Source organism: Prorops nasuta, unplaced genomic scaffold, assembly GCF_024137725.1.
Source record: "Prorops nasuta isolate Cenicafe-Biocafe unplaced genomic scaffold, Cenicafe_Pnas_1.2 PNAS00009, whole genome shotgun sequence".
Lineage (NCBI taxonomy): Eukaryota > Metazoa > Arthropoda > Insecta > Hymenoptera > Bethylidae > Prorops > Prorops nasuta.
This window is the reverse complement of record NW_027116806.1, coordinates 5,570,289-5,590,491: the sequence shown is the minus strand read 5'-3', so window position 1 is coordinate 5,590,491 and position 20,203 is coordinate 5,570,289. Positions and strand designations below refer to the sequence as shown.

Sequence of the window (20,203 nt, the reverse complement as noted above, 5' to 3'; positions counted from 1 at the left end):
AGGTGTGTGATAGAGCAATGTTGTTTCTGTGGTATCCGCTGGTCGCTTTAATCACAGCGGCGTCAGAAAAACTCAGTTTCGGTCTCGTCTCTCGCACACAGTCAGTCGGAGACGGAGTTTTACAACTTATCCTGTTTTGATATGCTGTCTGCTGGCGTAGTGCCGTCTGCTAGTCTGCAGTCAGGCCAGTCTGGACTGGTCTAGTATCGTGCGTCTCGTATAGTTTGCATCTTGGATGTTCCGAGAACCCGGAAACCCGGCATTAGTGCTTCTCAATCACCGTATGTTAGACAGTGTATTGGTAAACACTTTGTCACTCCTTTTATTTTAAGTGGTAGTAGTTATAGTTAATATACACAGAAAGAGAGCGAGAATAAGAGGAAGATACAGCTTTTGGAAACCGGTAATAGGCGAAGTTGGCTGACATTTGGCATATACATTCTTTTACTTTTGCTGACCTTTGCCTTCTCCTCACTTCACTTCACAATTTCACACTTTGCAGTCTCGTTTCGCGCGATTCTGTCATTATGGATAGATTTGTCATCGGTATAAATTGCACTTCCGATTAAACACTCCTCTTTCTCTCTCTCGCTCTCTTTTTATCTTCAGAATGAAAGATAATTAGTAGACTTAGCTGGACGCTAATTGACCTGTTTTAACAGAGAAACTGCCGCAATAAACCTGCAGTTCCCTGTGGTTTCGAGGATCGAGGTGTATCTCAACTGATAATTGAAATGCTTTGGAAACGCTCCCCATAATAACTTTGCATAGTAAAAGGTATGTATGTGTAATGTGTGTTTTATTACTGCACAGCTGTTCTTCATGCTTCCTGGATACAACATCACACATGGCACTATACTTGTTTCAAGTTAATGGAAAAGAGGAATAAAATAAAATCTACATACTTGCGTGGCATGGTTGAATCATCGACATATACTATTTTACGAGTATATTATATTTAACCTTGAAATTCCACGTTGATACAAAGCTCTCAAAAGTCAGAAATGAAACGTATAGTGTTAGATTTTTTGCAATCAACTCGTCCTAGTAGATTCGCAGAAATCTAAAGGGTGGCATGTTGGCAAACAAACTAATTTGCTTATTGCGTCTAATAAGTATTACTTTCTCCTATTAATTAACCCCTTTCGCTCGCGTGTCCAATGTATGAAATACTACACCACAGGAAAAATAACTGGAAGGGGCGCGGACTTGATTGTTAAGCTTTTTCAAATAAAATTACACCAAAGACTCTTGACCAACCTTTCAAGCATATTAGCTATCTAGATTATTATTTTCAAATTATTATCCCATTTGTAGTATACACAAAAGTACAAAGAAGAGCCAGGTATCTTATCCACAAGGTATAATTAAATTTTCGACGATCGATTTATCTTCTTTATTGACACACTGGGGATAGCATACATACTATACTGTGTATACAACACGCCCTTTGCGACTAAGAGGCGGTGACTCAAAATTTTACAGTTCTCTTTTTCCGTAAAAACCTACGACCCAGATTGAGCTGGATTCTATCGTCGCCGTTCCTATTTTTTGCGAAACCCATAAAAAGATATTTTCGAGCGGCCACGCGCTGACCGGTGTAAGCGACAGCACCAAAATACAATTTCTTCCGCATTTCTCCGTCAAATTGGTCAAAATATTCGACGCCACACGATGGAAATAAAAATCCAAATGCGTTTACAGAAACGATAAGCCGGATTATAATAATAAAATCCATCGCGACCAATGCCGGTCTAATTAAACGATGATTCAATGCACTAGCAAATAAGCCGAATAAGTATATATATCGCTCACACATTCATAATGGATTTTTGCGTTTGATACGATTAACAAACAACCACGCAATTGTGTTGTTTTTCTTGTGTGACCTGACTGCGATAACGTTAGGATAAGGACGCGGTGTGCTTCTGCCCGTGTCTGCGGGAGAAAGAGAAAGAGAGTACGAGGGGAAGAGGGAGGGGAGAGAGCATAGTAGCATTATTACTCGACACGCTCGAAAACTGTCCCATCGTCATCGCCGCACCTCCTGGAACGGAGCGCGTTTTCGTTATTGCTTTTTAATTAATAGGGAGCGGGAGCGTCCCTTTGAGATTGAATGGGAGAGGATAGATTGTACCGCGCGTATATATACATGTATGTTTATATTTATTTATTTGGAACGACAATTTAAGTAGAAAAATTCATGTTGCAGTGGTAAGAGGTAGCGAGCAGAATGGCCAGCTACTGGCTGAACGTGGCTCTTGTCAGGGTGATCCTACCGGCGATTTTGGCGGGATGTGAGTATATACACTGCATCGAAAGAAAATTTATGCGCATCGATGAACAATGTGACGAGACATATCGGATTACTCGCAATGAATTAGAATAGAACGATGAATTACTATATCAGCTTTCGCTGGTCTGTGCTTCGTCTAAAATTAAACTTTCTACTTCGGACGTCGCATACCACGAAGTACTGTTTTATAATAGAAATTCTAACCGGCTTTTCTCTTTTCCAATATTCGCATTTATCAGGTACGGTATGGCGACCAATAGGATTGTCTCTGGTTTATTTGTGCCTCGTGCTGTACTCCCCATTCGTCCCGGTACCAACTAGGAAATCCATGAATGGCCACACTGGAACGTATCTCAGAATATCCGTTTGCCTGTCGTTTTTGGTCAGCTTCACGTTACTCACCTTCCATATAGTTCTTTTATCCTTGCCAACCTATGGACATTTTTTGCAAAATTGTGAGTATCTTTGTTTTTTTGTATTTTTTTATTGTTGGAACGTTTTGCAAGTTTTATTTAATGATCGCATAATGCTTTCAGGTGAATTTCTGGAGAAGCTGTTGAGGCACGTGGGACTGGTAAGGTTGGACGATGCGTCTCTGTGGGAAATCTGCTACTGGCTAGCACCAGAGATAATAATCTTGCCGACAACCATTCTGGTGTATGTAATGTGTAGATACTTAACGGGGAGCGATGATGCACAAAATCAGCAGGAATCGGCTAGGATTGAGAGCGCTAACAGAAAAATGAACCATCGAAATGCAAAGGTTCAAAAACATTGGCTGGAAATTTAGTCTTCTTATAGAATATTTATATAGGATTTGCTACTTAAAATAACAGACCATGGAAGTAAATTTTTTTATCCTCGTAATTATGAGAGATACGGATCTTTTGTATAATATTTTATTAAGTTGAAATCAAAAGACGTTTCTAATAGATCTTAAACAAAAAATTTATATCTCTTATGGATACAAATTTAAACGAAATTTACGTTAATTGTCTGCATTGGTTTTAAGCTGTACACCGTGTACAATAATTATTACATACAATGCTTTGTTTACAGATAATCAATTTCCTGGGCCGTATCGGGACATACGTAGTGCTTGGATCATTGTGCATAACAGCGTCCTTGAGACCGTCAGTCGAGGCTGCATTCTACTTTCTGATGTTTCTCGGCGCGGGAACATGGTGGGCTTGCAACAAAGAGCTAAGGAGGGGCTTTGCTGCGATAAGCCGATTCGCCATGTTGATAGTCTCCCTGCACATAGTGGCCCTGCTGAGCTACCAGAACCAATGGCCTCAAGAATTCGTTCCTCTAAACAGCACATGGGCTAGATATTTTTCTCTAGTCGCGGTTTATCATACCAATTGTACCGATCCAAGACACGTCGATTATACCAATGACGCGGGTTGGCTTATCTACGGATATCCTTTGAGGCTCTTTTGGCTCTATTACATTCTCGCGCTTCAGTCACAGTTCATCGCCAAGAAAAAGCCGGTAAGCCGCCTACTCCGTCTCTTCTCTTTTTTTCTTATAATTAAATACCGTATTAACATGATCCCTTCTCTACTACTAATATATACTATACATACCGTGCTTGAGAAAATAGCATCGTCCTTTTAACACGAGTGCTTATGTGCGCAAAAAGAAAATCTTGCGATGATCGGTATCTGTTAAGTTTTACTAACCAGCAGTTGCAGGTAGAGAAAGGAACACGGTTGAGCGAAAGAATGGAGAATTTAGATCTGCCTCTGTCAAGGCATGTTTCGATCCGACCTAGGACACCCTCTCAAAGATGGCAATCGGCCAGAAGAAAGGCTCGCGTAAGAGTCACACTTAACAGGCTTTTACGTAGATGTGTACTACACATTTTATATATAGTGTGATGTTTACACTAGTATAGATGGTGCAGCTTTCACTTTTTTATCCCAGTCAATTTTCATCATGGACCAAGCTTTTTTAATCACTGGATCCTCGAAGATTCTGCTCTATTCTGCACTAACGCAAATGCTAAAATCTATTTGCCATTTTGTTTCACTTGCTGTCGCCTTACAGATTTCCTTCTAAATTCCTACTTTCATTTTGCTCGATCGCAAGTCTCTTTTTGGATGCTGCTATGTTTGGCTCGTCATTGTTTTAGAAGCCGCGCATTGCTTCACCGATACCAGCTGCGGATGAGACGACGCCCGTACGTATCATTATCCTCTTTTCTGTTTTTTTATTTAAATGTTTTCTAATCTCTCTCGTGCGCCTTGGAGCTAAATAGCTTGTATTTTCTTCTTCTTGTACCGTTCGTTTGATCAATTTGCACGATAATAAGAATTCTGGAAAGAACCAAGTGAATAATGAAAAGAACTATTCGACAGCTGATGAGATTTGGCTCTGGTAGAACGGGACTTCTTCAGGATTCCACTGGCAGTGTAATTGTAAATGATGGTAGAAGAGATGACAGTATTCAATTGCAGAGTCTTAGTGGAAGTAAGTTGACACTAAATGAGATAAAAAGAGGACAATGAGAGTAATGAAAGTACAATCGTTTAATTATTCCAATTTACAGGTATTACTGATGATACGCCAGGAATCGTTGAGCATATTCTCCTAGCTGTATATTCCATCTTTCAATTGATCGTAAATTCGTCGTATCTAGCTACGAATATTATAATGATGGTGAATGATACTATTGATAATTTGTATAACTCTTTTATATATAATGGTGTATGTGTATAATTTTTCTGTGTTTATTACAGGCATGGAGCATAATGTATCACAGTTGGACAACATTTGTTCTCTTATTGTGGGCCCTGCTTCTGTGGATGGTGCCCGACAAACGTGCCTCGATGATGAAATGGTCACCCTTCATTGTTTTTTATGCCACTCTCCTTCTTTTGGGTCAATATGTCTACAGTATGGATTTAAACGAGGATGAACTACCGACTGTGATAAATGGTGTGAAAATCTCGGAGATAGGGTTTAGCAAGATCGATCAGAGCAGTCGATGGAATCTTATTATTAAGGTTTTGTTGAAAATTTTATTATTTTATGAATAATACAACTAATTGGCTTCCATCGTAATTGTAACTGATAAGGTTATTGTTCACTATTCAACAGTGTCTATTTATATCCATGTTCTGGATAACCATGAGACAGTACATAGCCGAGAGGAAGCGAAAAAGGGAAACGTCGGCATTGAGAGACATGGCTGCACCATTACATATATCTGTGTCAACTGCAACCACTTCGGCGATCAACCACGAAACTCCAGAGATCAAAAGTAAATTCATGAAAGACGTTGGAAAAGTGGTCAAGACCTTAATGACTAAATTTTGGATAGCTGTTGTTGCCATTACTTTATTTATATGTGGTATTACTGGCGAAAGAATGACAGTCTTCCGTATTATCTATATGTCTCTCTTCCTATTCTTCGTTATAACGTTCCAGGTACTTTTTCTTTCTTTGAAATTATAGATATATATACTGTTAGGAAAGGAAAACCCAGCTGCAAACGAGGTTAATCTAACTTTGCTTTATTTCTGGACAGATGTCATGGGTCGCTTGGAGAAAAATGATGTACGCATTCTGGCTCACTGTTATTGGATATTCAGTAATCATGCTTATTCTAGTATACACCTATCAATTTCATAATTTTCCAAGCTATTGGGAGTATCTCTACATCGACAAAGATTTGTGAGTCTACTGTAATCGGCTGATTGATTTTCGATACGCACAAGTATTTTTATTAAAATTTTAAATTTTGTAGACAAATGGACATTGGCTTGGAAATATACGAGACTAAAGATTTGTTCTTAAGATTACTTACGCCAACATTTTTCGTAATTATCACAGTCCTTCAAATTCATTACTTTCATCAAGGTTTCCTCGAAGTGACCAATATCGAGAGGATCGGGTAAGATTTAACAATTCGGATAGTTTATGGCAATTCTACTTTTACTTAAATTTCAGAACGGAAGGATCTTACTCCAGGCGAGCTAGCCTTGGTCATTCACCAAATTTAAATATACCCTCCGCTGCAACAGCTACTTCTCCCACGGAAGTTATTTTATCGGAAGATGAGAGGTCGACGATATACACACTCAAGCAATTGAAACGTATGAAAAAGCTTAAACACTAAATCAAACTAAACGAAACGAACAAGCACTCACCAAGTTTGCGTGTGTCTTTGCAGGCATGTCGAGACTCGAAAGACTAGCCCTCTACAGAAATTTAATGAAGCACGCAGCCAATGTTTACAATTACACATGGCTCTTTCTTGAGATTCACATGTTAAAAATTATCTTTTTCTCAGTCATCATTTTGTGCGTCAATGATGTAACGTTTGCGCTTCTCATTTTTATCTATCATGTACAATAGCGTTTCTCTCTTCGATTGGATTGAAAGAATTTCCTTTTTACAGGTATGCGCCATTAATTTTTTCTTCGTTGTTACCACAGTGGTAATGATAAACTTTCAAAGAAACATAAAGATATTGACCGCTAATATAATAGCAGCCGTAATAGCTATATTAATGGTCACAAAAATGCTTTACCAAATCAAGTACATAGATCATAAAAATTGGGACGTGAATTGTACGGTAAGTCCAAGGGATAATACATTTTAAATCTCTCGGTTTTCTAATGTATGGATACTAACTGATTGGCCCATTATTTTAGAGAGATTCGAATCATACTAATGGACAATTCGCAAGTAACAATACAATTTACAACATTGCTGAGTGGATCGGCATGAGAAAGGCTGAACCGGGAATGTTAGCAGAATTGCTGAAAGGCTACATTGGAATAATCACTATTACCACCTTCAGAAAGATTATCACTGTTCGCCAGTGGTTCCATAGACAGAAGAGGGGTGAATCTTTGGACACTCCCCAAGTGATGTTCCCTTCGATCAAGAGATCAGATGCTGACAAAGGCTTACCGCAATGCTTCAAGTTTCTTTTGAATTATGGATTTTACAAATTTGGCCTTGAGTTTTGTCTAATTGGTATCGTAGCATTGATCGGGACCAGACTGGATTTCTTTTCAGTCCTGTACAGTGTTTGGTTGATCATTCTCTTCTCTCTGAAGCGGAAAACTGTATCAAGGATTTGGCCTATTTTAAAAATCTTTGCGATAGTTCTACTGCCTATTCAATATGCTTCAGTAGTAGCTCCTCCAACATGGTTTTGCATAGGTACTGTTAAATCTTTATATTAATATATTGTATAACGACACATAACATTCTGAAAAGTTCGCTCGAATAACGAAAGTTTCTTCCTATGCGCAGATTATCCATGGGGTGAGAACGAAATACTCAGAAAGCTGCAAGACTGGATGTATTTCCCGGACCCCGACTTTCCACCAAATGCGAGAAAGTTAATCTGCGATTTTATATTATTATTAATGATAGTACGTCAAAGCTTAGTATTCCGTATCGAGGGAAGTATCTCTGCGCCGGACAGAGATTTTGCAGCTGGACACAATTATTCAGTTTTTCAAGACATGGATAAACCAAATTTCGTGAATCCTGTGAAAGATTACGTATCGCACATACACTGTTGGCTGGATATATTTAAACGTGGAGGTTTGATGAGTCTCATGTGGCTCACCCTATCAATCATGTTCTTGGCTGGAACTAAAAGGACAAATATCTTTTCACTGGGCTATTTGATCGGAGCATTTGTCTTTCTCTGGCAAGGGAGCGATTTTTACCTAAGGCCTGTAAAGACAATATTAAAATGGTGGAACTTGTTAATTGGCTATAATGTTACTGTAATCTTTTGCAAAGCGCTTCTTCAAGGTGTCAGTTGTGTGTTGATAACAGAGGTAAACGAAGGCATATAACACATGCTTATTATGCAGCACGTGTATTATCTATTTATTTTGCACATTTCAGTTGAAAGAGTCAGCTTGCTGGATAATTCAATTACTAGGCATCGCCTGCTTGAAGAAATTCAAGAGCTCAGCCAGCGATTTAGTACCAGGAACATCGGAAACCTGCATAGTTCCACGGGAGGATATCGGCATGGTATGGGACGGCCTCTGCTTCGGTTTTCTTCTCATACAGAAGAGGCTCTTCAAGAGCTACTACTTTTTCCACATAGTGGACGAGACGAAAGCTATGAGCATTCTTGCATCGCGTGGTGCCGAGCTGCTCGAGGAGCTTCATCAAAAACGGATAGAACTGCAGGACAGCGTGGAGAAGACCGTGTTGCAGAAACTCAAGTTCAAGATGGACAAGATCAAGGCCAACCAGAGGAAGATTCAGGGTCCTACGTACAGGGAGCCTCAAACGCATAAAGTCGGTAAGGCAGTAGGGATATATTATTTTATATAAAAATAAAAAATTAAAAATAAAATGCGTGAGTCGGAAAGCGCGGGAGAAACGAAAATATAAAATTAGAAGGGCAGAAGTAAGTTAAAAATGAAATGGCTGTTTGATCCGAAGAAGGGAACACCGTCGCACCACTGGCAAGGTCATCCAGCATGAGTTCGTGCTTGTCATCGGGGCGTACGCCTCCGCAGGGCTATCAAACGCCGATCGACGATGACGAAGACGACGATGAAGATGGAGTTAAAATAGGGAAGGAAGAGCTCGATGGAGACCGGGAAGATGATCATCCACCGTTGACACCGCGTGCCGCGTCTCTTCTGCAGGCGCCCACGCCAAATTCAGCCGTTATGACTGTCAGCCTCGAGGGTTACCTCGAGCCGACTCGCATCTCTTTCGGCTCCCCACCCAGTAGCGAGTTAAACCCTCGCGGCGCATCACCGGATGAGACATTTCCAGTATTCTCGCCACCGCCTCGGCCAAGATCGCACCGAACATGTAACGATCGATCAGTACACGTCAACTGTGTCAGCCGGCTTCCTGTGACTCTTTCGATTGTACATATTTCCTTCCGACGCTTCTTCACGCCAGACAACTCTAGATCGTCGTCATCCTCGCTGTACCAAAGACACCGCATAATCTCTGATTACTCTAAATGCCTGCCCTTTATTTTAAATCGCTTCTTCTTCTTCCTCTTTTTCTTTTACTTTTTGTTTGTTCGTCAGATACTCTATTCCCGGAGACGCGGCCTTTGTACAGACATCGTGCGCCAAAGACCAACAGAGAGGGTAAATTCTTGTGTATATAATATTTTCTCCAGCCAAATCCCAATTTTCATTGTTTTAATACTGTAACGTACTCTCTCTCATTTCTATTGATAATTATAGATCTATATATATAAATATATATTTAACTGTGCGTGTAAAATTGCATTAACACGCATGAACCGTTTTACATAGATTGTACAAAGATTGTTGTGTATCCCTGTTGTGTGTATTATTGTGTCCCTATGTTTTAATAAGACGTATTTATTGTTCTAATTTAGCTGTGAGATCAGGAGACTACTACATGTTCGATGATTTGGACGATGACGATCTCACCGATATCGTAATGGACTCGGAAGCGGAGCGGAGGGATGAAGAACGTCGAGATAAGGGTGGCCGTAGGATGACCATGTCCGAGGTACCAAATACTAGTGTTTTCTATATCTATATATATATCAAAAGAAAATCATTAAAATTTGGTTTTAATTTTAGCACAATAGGCTAACATAAGAAAAAGCATAACACATACACAAAATTCGACAATAATTTTTCAGTAATGATAACGCGTGAATTCCGCTCTGTGTGCGTGTGTGCGTGTGTATGTGTGTGTCCCTTCTATCTTGACTAATTTTACTTTAAAAGAAAGAGTGTGGTCTTTGCAGCTGATGACAACACTGATTAAGACTGACATTGAAATCGCGACACATGTCGCCATGTATGGCGGGAACCAGCAGGATGCCATGAGGCTTCGTCGTAGGAGCGTGCCCTTGACACGCAAGAAATCATCCATGTCCTATCTGAGCGCTCGCTCTGACACTGAAACCGAAACTGAAACTGCCGCGGCCACTGATGTGAGACCCTACAATGGTTGCATGAATCGATCCGTATTTGCATTTCGAATCCTATTTCACTCACACAATCTATACTCACTCTCTTGTATACAAGGTCCTCTTGGTAAAAGTTCCTATGGATGTAAGAAAAGGCTTGTGCTTATTTGTATTAAAGTACCTATGGAAGATATAAAATTTTGCGCAAGGCCCTTCTGAATGTAAATAGCAAAATTTCGTCAATTTCTTGTGTAACAATTTAATATCTCTTGTAGTGACTGAGATATACACACGTCTAGCTTACATCTCTGTTCTGGAACGTTTCAAATAGCGGACCCTGTATACCGTATACTCTTTACTTTTCTTACGATCATTGTTACAGTAATGATCCTTCAACTAATGCAAATTTATTATATATACAGATCAAACTGAAAAGAACTTTAGCACTCTTTATTCGCACTGCCTAATATCTAATAAATTTTGCTCTTGAGCTTTTCTTCTGTTTTTCCAACCCCCGGTTTTCACCGCGTGCCGTAGTAAGCTGCTGCCAGGCTCATCGTTGGTGCATACGATCCCCGCTCTTCTTCTTCATTATCTGTTTTCTCAAATTTTTTTGTTGCTCCTTTCCTTTCTTCCTATCTAATTCTAGCTACCGTAGCAATGTATAGTTAACCGCTTAACGCTGTCTCTATTAATGCTATGGCGTAGGACGTATATCTCACCTTTTACTTAGTCGTGTAATAATGTTAGACACAGGCGGACAGAGGAAGTTTGTCATCTGCGGAAATCGAAGCGAGGGAAGGAGAACTGGCGACGGTGGATTTTACGGAAAGCAGGGAGCACTCCGATGATGATAAGACAGAGGGAAAAGGGAGCAAAGAAAGTGGGAGCTCGAAGGACGAAACGGAGAAGAGAATCTCGGTGTTGACTTACTGCAAATTTATCTGGGTCGTGCTGAACAGTGCATTGATTTCAATGACGAGATACCTAAATCGCTTTTCACGCGATTATAGGTATATAAGAAAAGTTTTGGCCAAAGAAAAGAAGCTGTTAAAGGTGAGGAATAATTATTGCTTTCGTGTTCAGTAAATTTACTTCATTCTGTTTATTTCTTACAGGCTAAACCAGACTTCAGAGTTGGCTATCGGCTAGGAATAAGCAAAATGTGGCAACCTATTCCTCTGATGCAAGAAAGGTAAACGCGAATGCTATTTACGTTGAATTATCTTAAGAAAAGACCAGTAGCATCCTCATGCAACTTGCTTGGAATTTAAGTCCATTTCTTTTAATCGGTATCCATTGTTTGATCTCTGTTTTCTAAACATAATTATAATTATATGTATGTGTATATAAATTATAGTAGAGATTTCGAAGGATGAGGATGGTTATGATGATAATTAATGTAATGTAAAATGTCATACTAGTATAGTATAGTAGTAGTAGTAGTAAAGGAGGAGGAAGAAGAGGAGAAGGAGATGCTTAAGCGAAAATAGCCCCAATAGAGCATGTTTTAATAAGGTTAGATATTACTATAGTAAGTGTACTCAACGTGATAGATTAACCACTGACGAAAATATCGACGAAGTGGAAACGAATGCTTCTGCAGAGCCAAGCCAATCAAAGCCAACGCGAGATGAGCGGTAAGAAAGCTTTTTATTTATCGTGCTGTAGAAATTTCGTATGTTTATGTATATATGTATAAATAATCGGTGATTTTAGCAGTTTCCTATAATTGAATCCTTTGCAGATCTACTTCCTAATCCCAGACCTTTAAAATCCTTGTAGGACTCTCCGAGTGATTTGCATATTTAATGTATTAAGTAAACCCCTTTAAAACACGAATGAACACTGTTTGCTGAGGTCGATGATGTTTCTTCTCGTGCAGAGGTACAGCTCTGTCAAAGTGGTATGAACGGCGCATGGAGCGGTCGAATATCGTTGAAACTAAAGAGTACCCGTAAGTCCCTTGAATAATCTGATAGTACTAAACTTGTACTTTGATAAAATTATAATACGAAATAACAAGAGATCGGTTCAGAGAGTTCCTACATCCTCTATAAATCAATATTCCTTTGCTTGTTGAGTCCAAGAGATTTTTTATTCCGTTCTCTCTTTTCTTATTTAGTTATTTATTTATCTCTCCCCTCCACCACTTTTCTCTAATCAGCTTCAATTTGTATGTACGTAATAGCATTTTCTCGCAAGTCCCACGGCTCGAGGACGAAGGTGCGGAATTGTCCGAAATCGATCAGCCACCTATCATTCAATTAGCAGCATCCATCTGGTTCGGAATTCTGGCTCACTCCAGCCTTTTATGCTACTTCATGGTGTTTCTTCATCAAATCAAGAATGCTTCAGTGCTTTCAACTCCGTTACCACTGATGGTCTTCTGCTGGGGTTCTCTTACCATCCCGCGACCCTCCAAAACATTTTGGATCACTCTAATTGCATACACCGAGGTTAATTTTTTAATTGGTGTCTCTATCTTAAACTTATTTTAGTAATTTATTGTTTTTTTACAGGCGATTGTCATTGTAAAATGCTTATTCCAACTGGAACTAATACCTTGGAATCAGAAGACTGGTTTCGGCTCGGGTCATCCATTATATGGTCCACGTATAATTGGAGTCGAACGAAAACCTAATTACGCATTGTGGGATTTATTAGTACTTCTTATGGTGTTTTTCCACAGGTAATTGTATAGTTTTTTGTTTTTGTTTACGTTTTGTTTGAATAAAGTAATAACATACACATTGAAATTGTTTCTCGTTAGATTCATGTTAAAATCTTTGGGCCAATGGACTGCATCTTCCATACCAAGAAAAATCATTCCCTCGAGTCTAACTGTAATTTCAGCTAAGCCAAAATCTGATAACAATACGGATATGTCGAAAGCAAAAGATGATCAAGCAGGAGAACGGTCTGCCCTGTAAGCTTCGAGAAGAATTAATTATTTTTAAAGTTATAATTATGCGATATTATTTTTAAAAAATCTTTCGTATTAAAGAGATGTAGGGGGCGCAGTGGCACAGCGAGAAAGACGATTGAGCTTAACCGTAGGGGGGAGTGCGCCGAGTTATACATCCGAAGAAGGCGAAAATTCGAAGGAGAAACAGGATCAGATAGTGGCTCTTGACGGTCAAGAAATCAGCCCCACCGACGAGAAATTCTCTAAAGCCATTAATATAACGTAAGCGATCGATATTACATATCGCTCCATGTCATATCATTTCTCTGTAATTTTTTATTTCATAGGCTCAATAAATACTGCGAACCAATAAATAACTTCTTCTCGAAAATACTTACGTTCACTGGGAAGGAAAAAACAAACGTCTACGCCTACATGTTCCTTTGTGACTTTTTCAACTTCCTCCTATTGATATTTGGATTCTCAGCGTTTGGAGTACGTATTATGATTGGTTTTGAAATATCAGTAGATACGGTAATTTACAATAGATATTTATTTTTAGACACAACAAGGTGATGGTGGAGTGGCGGTTTATTTGCAAGAGAATCGCGTACCAATGCCATTTCTGTTAATGCTACTGCTGCAATTCGCATTGATAGTAGCGGATAGAGCTTTGTTCCTGAGAAAGTCTATTCTCGGCAAATTGATCTTTCACTACGTCCTTATATTTGGTGTACATATTTGGATGTTCTTTATCCTACCCAGTGTTACAGAAAGGTAGGTGGTGGAAGAAAGAAATAGTATAAGCGACAGGAAAATGAAACCAAGATATTTATTTATTGATTTTTGCAGACCATTCAACGATAGATTACCACCACAAATTTGGTATATGGTCAAATGCTTCTACCTACTGTTAGCAGCTTATCAATTGCGCCAGGGCTACCCTACCCGAATATTGGGCAATTTTCTCTGCAAAAATTATAGCATTGTAAATTACGTTCTCTTCAAAGGTTTTATGCTTATTCCCTTTCTCTTTGAGCTGCGAGCTGTTATGGATTGGATATGGACGGATACGTCAATGACCATAATGGACTGGTTCAAGATGGAAGATATCTTTGCCAGTATCTATCAGATCAAGTGTATGCGAGGAGTCGAGTCGGACTTCCCACAACCTCGTGGCGTCAAGAAAGCCCAGATGAGCAAATACATGGTTGGCGGTGGAGCTCTATTCGTAATCATAGGTCTCATATGGTTCCCATTGCTATTATTTGCCTTGGGAGGAACAGTTGGTGTGTCCAATCTCCCTTACGACGTATCCATGAAGATAAGGATAGGATCTTATGATCCAATCTATAACATGGCTGCTCAAGGAAGCTCGATTATCGAATACAGCGAGGATGACTTTAGGAATATGTCCAATCAGTACAGCAAGGACAGAGTGGCTGTTACTTTCTTGGAGAATTACATAAGCAGTGATGTTGCGGCGGTTATGCTCGGCTCCTCTTCCAGCACGCTTTGGGATATATCACCACCGGATCGTGAAAGATTAATAGAAGAGCTTGAATCTCCAAACACTGTAATTTTTCACATAGAGTGGACAGTGTCGAGGAAAACAGATGCTAAGGATTCGTCAGGAGTAACGACAAGCATGAGGAATGTCGAAATGCCGGCTATCATCGGTGACCAACCAAATCCAATGAGAGAAACTTTGATCGAAATGTTGAATGGAAGCACTAATGCAACTGTAACTTTGCCGAATGCATTGCCTAAATTTCTCAAAGTTACCAGTAGGACTACCAATGTTGTTCCACAGCTCATGACGTCACCACACTGTACGTTTACACTTGTAACGTTCGCTTATATAGAACACTGACGCGTAACGTTTTCTAAAATGCGCACGCTCTATTCGGTTTGTTCGTTTGCAGACGTTAAAGCAAAGAAATATTATGCGAAAACGTTCGTATCATCGTGTTTTTCGATGTTACACTATACACGAAAAAATTACACGCTTGTGTTTTATATGAGGGAATGTTGAAAGTAGAATTAAGTTATCTAAGATGTGGGCAAACGCAGTTGAAATTGTAATCGTAAATTATAGTATTTTAGTCTAAGGCAGAATTATAAAAATTCAATGAACTTTCAGTGACAACCAACAACAATCAGTCAATATACAGGGACATTATTCTTCAGTTATCCCCAGTAGTTAACCGACTCAATACTGGTCCTCAGCAGCAATGGTGGGTCGTGCAAGAGAACTGCAGCGACCCGTTGTATAACGTACTGCTTAAAAATATCCCTAAGAATAATTGTAAAGACATTATGTTGTTCCTGTTTAATGATAAGGCATTTCCGGAGGGCTTAAGCTTCATCAGCGGCTATGGGTAAAAAAACGATTGATACACCGCGATCATAATTTTTTAAACATTAGTATTTGCTTTTGAAATGGTATTAATAATCATATTTTCTCCCTAGAATATTAGGATTATATACAACAGCGGTAATTGTTATAAGTCAAATGATGAGGAGAATAGTTAGCGACATGGCACCGAAAATTATGTTCGACGACATGCCGTTCGTCGATCGTATACTAAGACTATGCTTGGACATTTATTTGGTTCGCGAGAGTGGCGATCTCTGCCTAGAAGAAGATCTCTTCGCTAAATTAATATTCCTCTACAGATCACCCGAAACCTTAATTAGGTACGATACTTTTTTTGTCTTCCTTCTGTCATATATTGTATAGATATTCTAGTTACACCTTCAATTATTTTGTGTACAGATGGACAAGGCCACCAGAACCAGGTGAGATTGCCGATAATGAAAATCAAGAGGAAGAATACGCGGCAAGGCTACAGTTAAATGAACAAGATGAGGATGATAACCATGTTGACGATGAATCTGCCGAAACTTCAAAACGATATTGATTGACACTTGCTGCCAAATAATATAGATAAACTGACGGTCGACAAACAGTAAAAATCTCAGGAAATCCATATAATTGTATTGTAATTTATCATTGTAATGTACGTGTGTATGTATACATGCGAGCGAATATAGCAAGTATGAGAAAATAATTATCTCATAAAAACTTTTATAAAGAAAAATATAGTATATTAATCATAATGGTGTTCAAGGTGTATAAATATTTGTCACAATACAAATCCCGTTTGCTTTCTTACAAATTTATTAAAACATTCGCATTTTTTAAATTCTTATTAAATTATAATAAGGTTATCTTATTTCTTAAGAAAATATATACATACAGAGCATTTATTCTTGAAATTTCTTATGCGATACCCTTCATATCTAATTAAGCCAGATAGAGAGGAAATTTTAATGCAACAATGAAATGCCTTTTTATTTGTCATTGGTCTTTCTACATTCTAGCTTGTCAGTCATTCTGATTAGTCTCTCTTTCAACTCCTGATTCTCTCTCTGCAGGATATCAACATTATGGTGTAACTGGGTATTTTCCTCTACCAATATTTTTATTCTATCAAGGCTGAGGTTGCCCAACGATTCTTGAAGTAGTTCCTCTTGCATTATAAGCTGCTTAATAAGAGACGATTGTGACATAATGTGCAAGTCTTGCATCGATCTCAAGATTTTTGAACTTTCCTGCATTACAGAAGTTTCTACAATTTCTTTAATATTTTCTTTCAGAGTAGCTAACATAGGAGCAATATTATCTGTCTCTAAACAATCAGATTTTCTCAGGAGGCCATCATCATCTAAATAGTTTTTCTCTTTTGAATGTTGTTGCTGTAAGCAAGGTTCACTTATAACTTGACAAGGCTGCTTATTTTCTTTACTTGATGAGTCTGATAGTCTGGATTGCCTGGATCCAGCAGATCGCCTATAACGATCCTCTATGTTAATCCTGTTTTCATTTGATTTATGAGGTTCCTTCGCATTAAATTTACTCTCCAAAGGCTTCAGTCTTTTCTCAGTAGTTTTACTTAACTTTTTCGATAATTTCAGTTTAACTTCTTGCTCTTTCAACTCTATATCAGTTAATAGTTTCCCTGGCAATTTTGTAGTGATTTGTTTTTTATTATCACTAGCTCTTTTTCTTAAATTCTTAATGTCTTCTGAATTGGATTCATGTCTATTTAATACAGATGAAACGATAGATTTTTTTATATTTTCTGGGTCTGTGCTATCTTTGATAGGCAATTTCATTAATGGTGTAGATGTTATACATTTTTTTGCTATATTTCCGGACATTAAATTTACAGTAGACACCGAAGTGAAATTTTCGGAAACCAGTCCCAGATCCTCCAAGAATGAATCGTTCATTTTATTTTGTATACTTCTAGTATTAACGTATTTAAAATAAAACCTACAGAAAATATATTCATATAATTACATTTTTCGTTGGGGTTAATGTTAACTTGTGTATGAATTAAAAATTAATAAAAATCATACCCCCTGTGTGTGCTCACTGTGCGGTTTTGATCCCTTTGGATCTTTTCTTAAATTAGTTTGAACTTTTAAATCTTAAACGATTAAACCATGGTTTAAATGGAAATAAGAGGAGGAATGAGGTGGGAGGCGGGAGCTGAGCTAATACTGCTAGTGGCGCCACCCAGTGTGGCCAGATCGAGGACGGTTTCTAATTTCTATCCCCACCACGCTGTCCGGAGTGCGCACTGCGCACAGCTCTCATTGCGCACAGAAATCGTCCTCGATCTGGCCACACTGGCGCCACCACCGTTACAACAATTGCAGTTGCAAACTAATGCAAACTCTTGCTTCTTGCTATAGTGTCAGCTAGTGTGAAGGCCGTGCTAAGCAGCGTTGCCAAGTCCGCCATGTTGGAAGATACTACGCTGTATAGTTTGTTGGCGAGAATTGAATATACCACGCAAAATGTATAGTAAGTGTGATTCACAGAGAAGAAACGAAGTATAGTGTTTTAGGTATAATAAGCTCTCAGTGCTTTCGGACGTGTTTTGGCCATTAAAGGTACGATTTCACTTGTCGGCCTTGTCGCTCGTCGCTAGCGACAAATGGTCACGTGGGATAAAGTATACACTTTCTGCGACACTGAAATAAAGTTGAATTTATCCAACTATTCAGCGACATCGCTAGTATCGCCCGTATCGCCTGTATCGCTGCTCTGTATACTATGTATTCAACGGAACGGAACAGGCGGATCGTGTGAATTTTAAATTTGAAAAATGGATGGAAATTCAAATTGAAAATACATTTGTCACAATTATAGCAAGCCGATACATATGAAGCTAAAATAATATAATGAATAATTATTGTAATTAATATATAAAAAACGTTGAATATAATTAACCCAAAAAACAGGCTTTGCTTGTAAAATAATACGGCATATATACAGAGTGAAGCTGTTATAACGCCCTAGAATATAGATGCGGAAAGACGAGTATCTCTTTAATTATAAAAGATATTCAATTTGTGCATAGGACATTCTCGAATCCTCTTGTTATTTGCTTTCGCAAAGGTCATATAAAAAAATTGAATATCTCTTATAGTTAAAAAGATATGCATCTTTTTCTACTAATGTTTTGGGGCGGTTTAAGTTCCTCACCCTGTACAGATTTCTTACTAAAAACAGAATCTTAAATTGTAACATTTTTATTACAAAATAAATTCAATTAAGTTTTATTATGAGTAACATGTAGCAACAATGAATTTTACTAATAAAATTATCAAACTAAGGATAATTATAACTTTACTAATGTAAATTATTATTTTCTGATATATGAACTATATAATTTTCATCCTCTCATGCTATATAGGAAAATGAAGGAAATATTTTCATAACAAGGATTTAAGAAAACACATTCATTTCAAATATATATGAAACCTTTATTAATTCCTCATTCAATATATGTGCATACCTCATAACTTTTGATTATTATTTGAATATTCACAATTTTTTTATACATGCAAATTAAATTCAAATGTCATACACCATAACACGACACCACAGTCACTACCCCTAAGAAACCATTATGCGATTGCTGCTAGCGATTACCCGTTTCCTTCGTTCCTACATTCAGAACCCGCCTCAGAATATGTCGCTGCTAGCGACGAGCGACAAGCGACAAGTGAAAACATAGGAGAGATAAACTGCATATTCTGTCGCTAGTGTAGTGCAGTTTGAAAAATCCGAGTCTTTTAGTGTCAGTCGTGAAGTGCTCGTCGCGTAGTGCGGTTCTCCTGCGTAGCGTTCGTTAAAAAGAAATCGCGTAGCGCACAGCTGCTTCAAAAATCCGAGTCTGTAGTGTCAGTCGTGAACTGCTCGTCGCGTAGTGCGGTTTTCCTGCGTAGTGTACGTTAAAAAGAAATCGCGTAGCGCACTGCTGATTTAAAAATCCGAGTCTGTAGTGTCAGTCGTGAACTGCTCGTCGCGTATTGCGGTTGTCCCGGTAGTGTACGTTAAAAAGTAATCGCGTAGCGCACTGCTACTTTAAAAATCCAAGTCTCGAAGTGTCAGTTGTGAAGTGCTCGTCGCGTAGTGCGGTTCTCTCGCGTAGTGTTCGTTAAAAAGAAATCGCGTAGCGCACAGCTGCTTCAAAAATCCGAGTCTGTAGTGTCAGTCGTGAACTGCTCGTCGCGTAGTGCGGTTGTCCCGGTAGTGTACGTTAAAAAGAAATCGCGTAGCGCACTGCTACTTTAAAAATCCAAGTCGCGAAGTGTCAGTTGTGTAGTGCTCGTCGCGTAATGCGGTTCTCTCGCGTAGTGTTCGTTAAAAAGAAATCGCGTAGCGCAATGCTACTTTAAAAATCCGAGTCTGTAGTGTCAGTCGTGAACTGCTCGTCGCGTAGTGCGGTTGTCCCGGTAGTGTACGTTAAAAAGAAATCGCGTAGCGCACTGCTACTTTAAAAATCCAAGTCGCGAAGTGTCAGTTGTGTAGTGCTCGTCGCGTAATGCGGTTCTCTCGCGTAGTGTACGTTAAAAAGAAATCGCGTAGCGCACAGCTGCTTCAAAAATCCGAGTCTGTAGTGTCAGTCGTGAACTGCTCGTCGCGTAGTGCGGTTGTCCCGGTAGTGTACGTTAAAAAGAAATCGCGTAGCGCAATGCTACTTTAAAAATCCGAGTCTGTAGTGTC

General features: G+C 38.9%; 2 protein-coding genes across 2 annotated transcripts; one reads left to right on the top strand and one right to left on the bottom strand.

Moving 5' to 3' along the window:
• Positions 1–39: 39 nt before the first annotated feature.
• Piezo (piezo type mechanosensitive ion channel component) lies at positions 40–16,386 on the top strand. Its single transcript, XM_066731455.1, has 36 exons — positions 40–301; positions 663–777; positions 2,213–2,297; positions 2,536–2,751; positions 2,833–3,059; positions 3,356–3,790; positions 3,985–4,116; positions 4,660–4,771; positions 4,851–4,960; positions 5,041–5,307; positions 5,402–5,731; positions 5,832–5,977; positions 6,051–6,197; positions 6,254–6,399; positions 6,477–6,619; positions 6,705–6,881; positions 6,961–7,477; positions 7,571–8,109; positions 8,180–8,588; positions 9,340–9,402; positions 9,660–9,796; positions 10,041–10,229; positions 10,956–11,261; positions 11,324–11,400; positions 11,762–11,845; positions 12,091–12,162; positions 12,397–12,664; positions 12,728–12,897; positions 12,979–13,134; positions 13,213–13,395; positions 13,461–13,608; positions 13,676–13,890; positions 13,966–14,945; positions 15,257–15,494; positions 15,586–15,813; positions 15,893–16,386. The coding sequence occupies exons 3-36, from the start codon at positions 2,234–2,236 to the stop codon at positions 16,035–16,037; spliced, it is 7,776 nt and encodes a 2,591-aa protein (XP_066587552.1). The 5' UTR covers positions 40–301; positions 663–777; positions 2,213–2,233; the 3' UTR covers positions 16,038–16,386.
• An 80-nt stretch (positions 16,387–16,466) lies between these two features.
• LOC136776098 (uncharacterized) lies at positions 16,467–17,627 on the bottom strand. Its single transcript, XM_066731456.1, has 2 exons — positions 17,542–17,627; positions 16,467–17,455 (listed from the first exon to the last, which is right to left on the bottom strand). The coding sequence occupies exon 2, from the start codon at positions 17,410–17,412 to the stop codon at positions 16,471–16,473; it is 942 nt and encodes a 313-aa protein (XP_066587553.1). The 5' UTR covers positions 17,413–17,455; positions 17,542–17,627; the 3' UTR covers positions 16,467–16,470.
• Between the last annotated feature and the right edge of the window lie 2,576 nt (positions 17,628–20,203).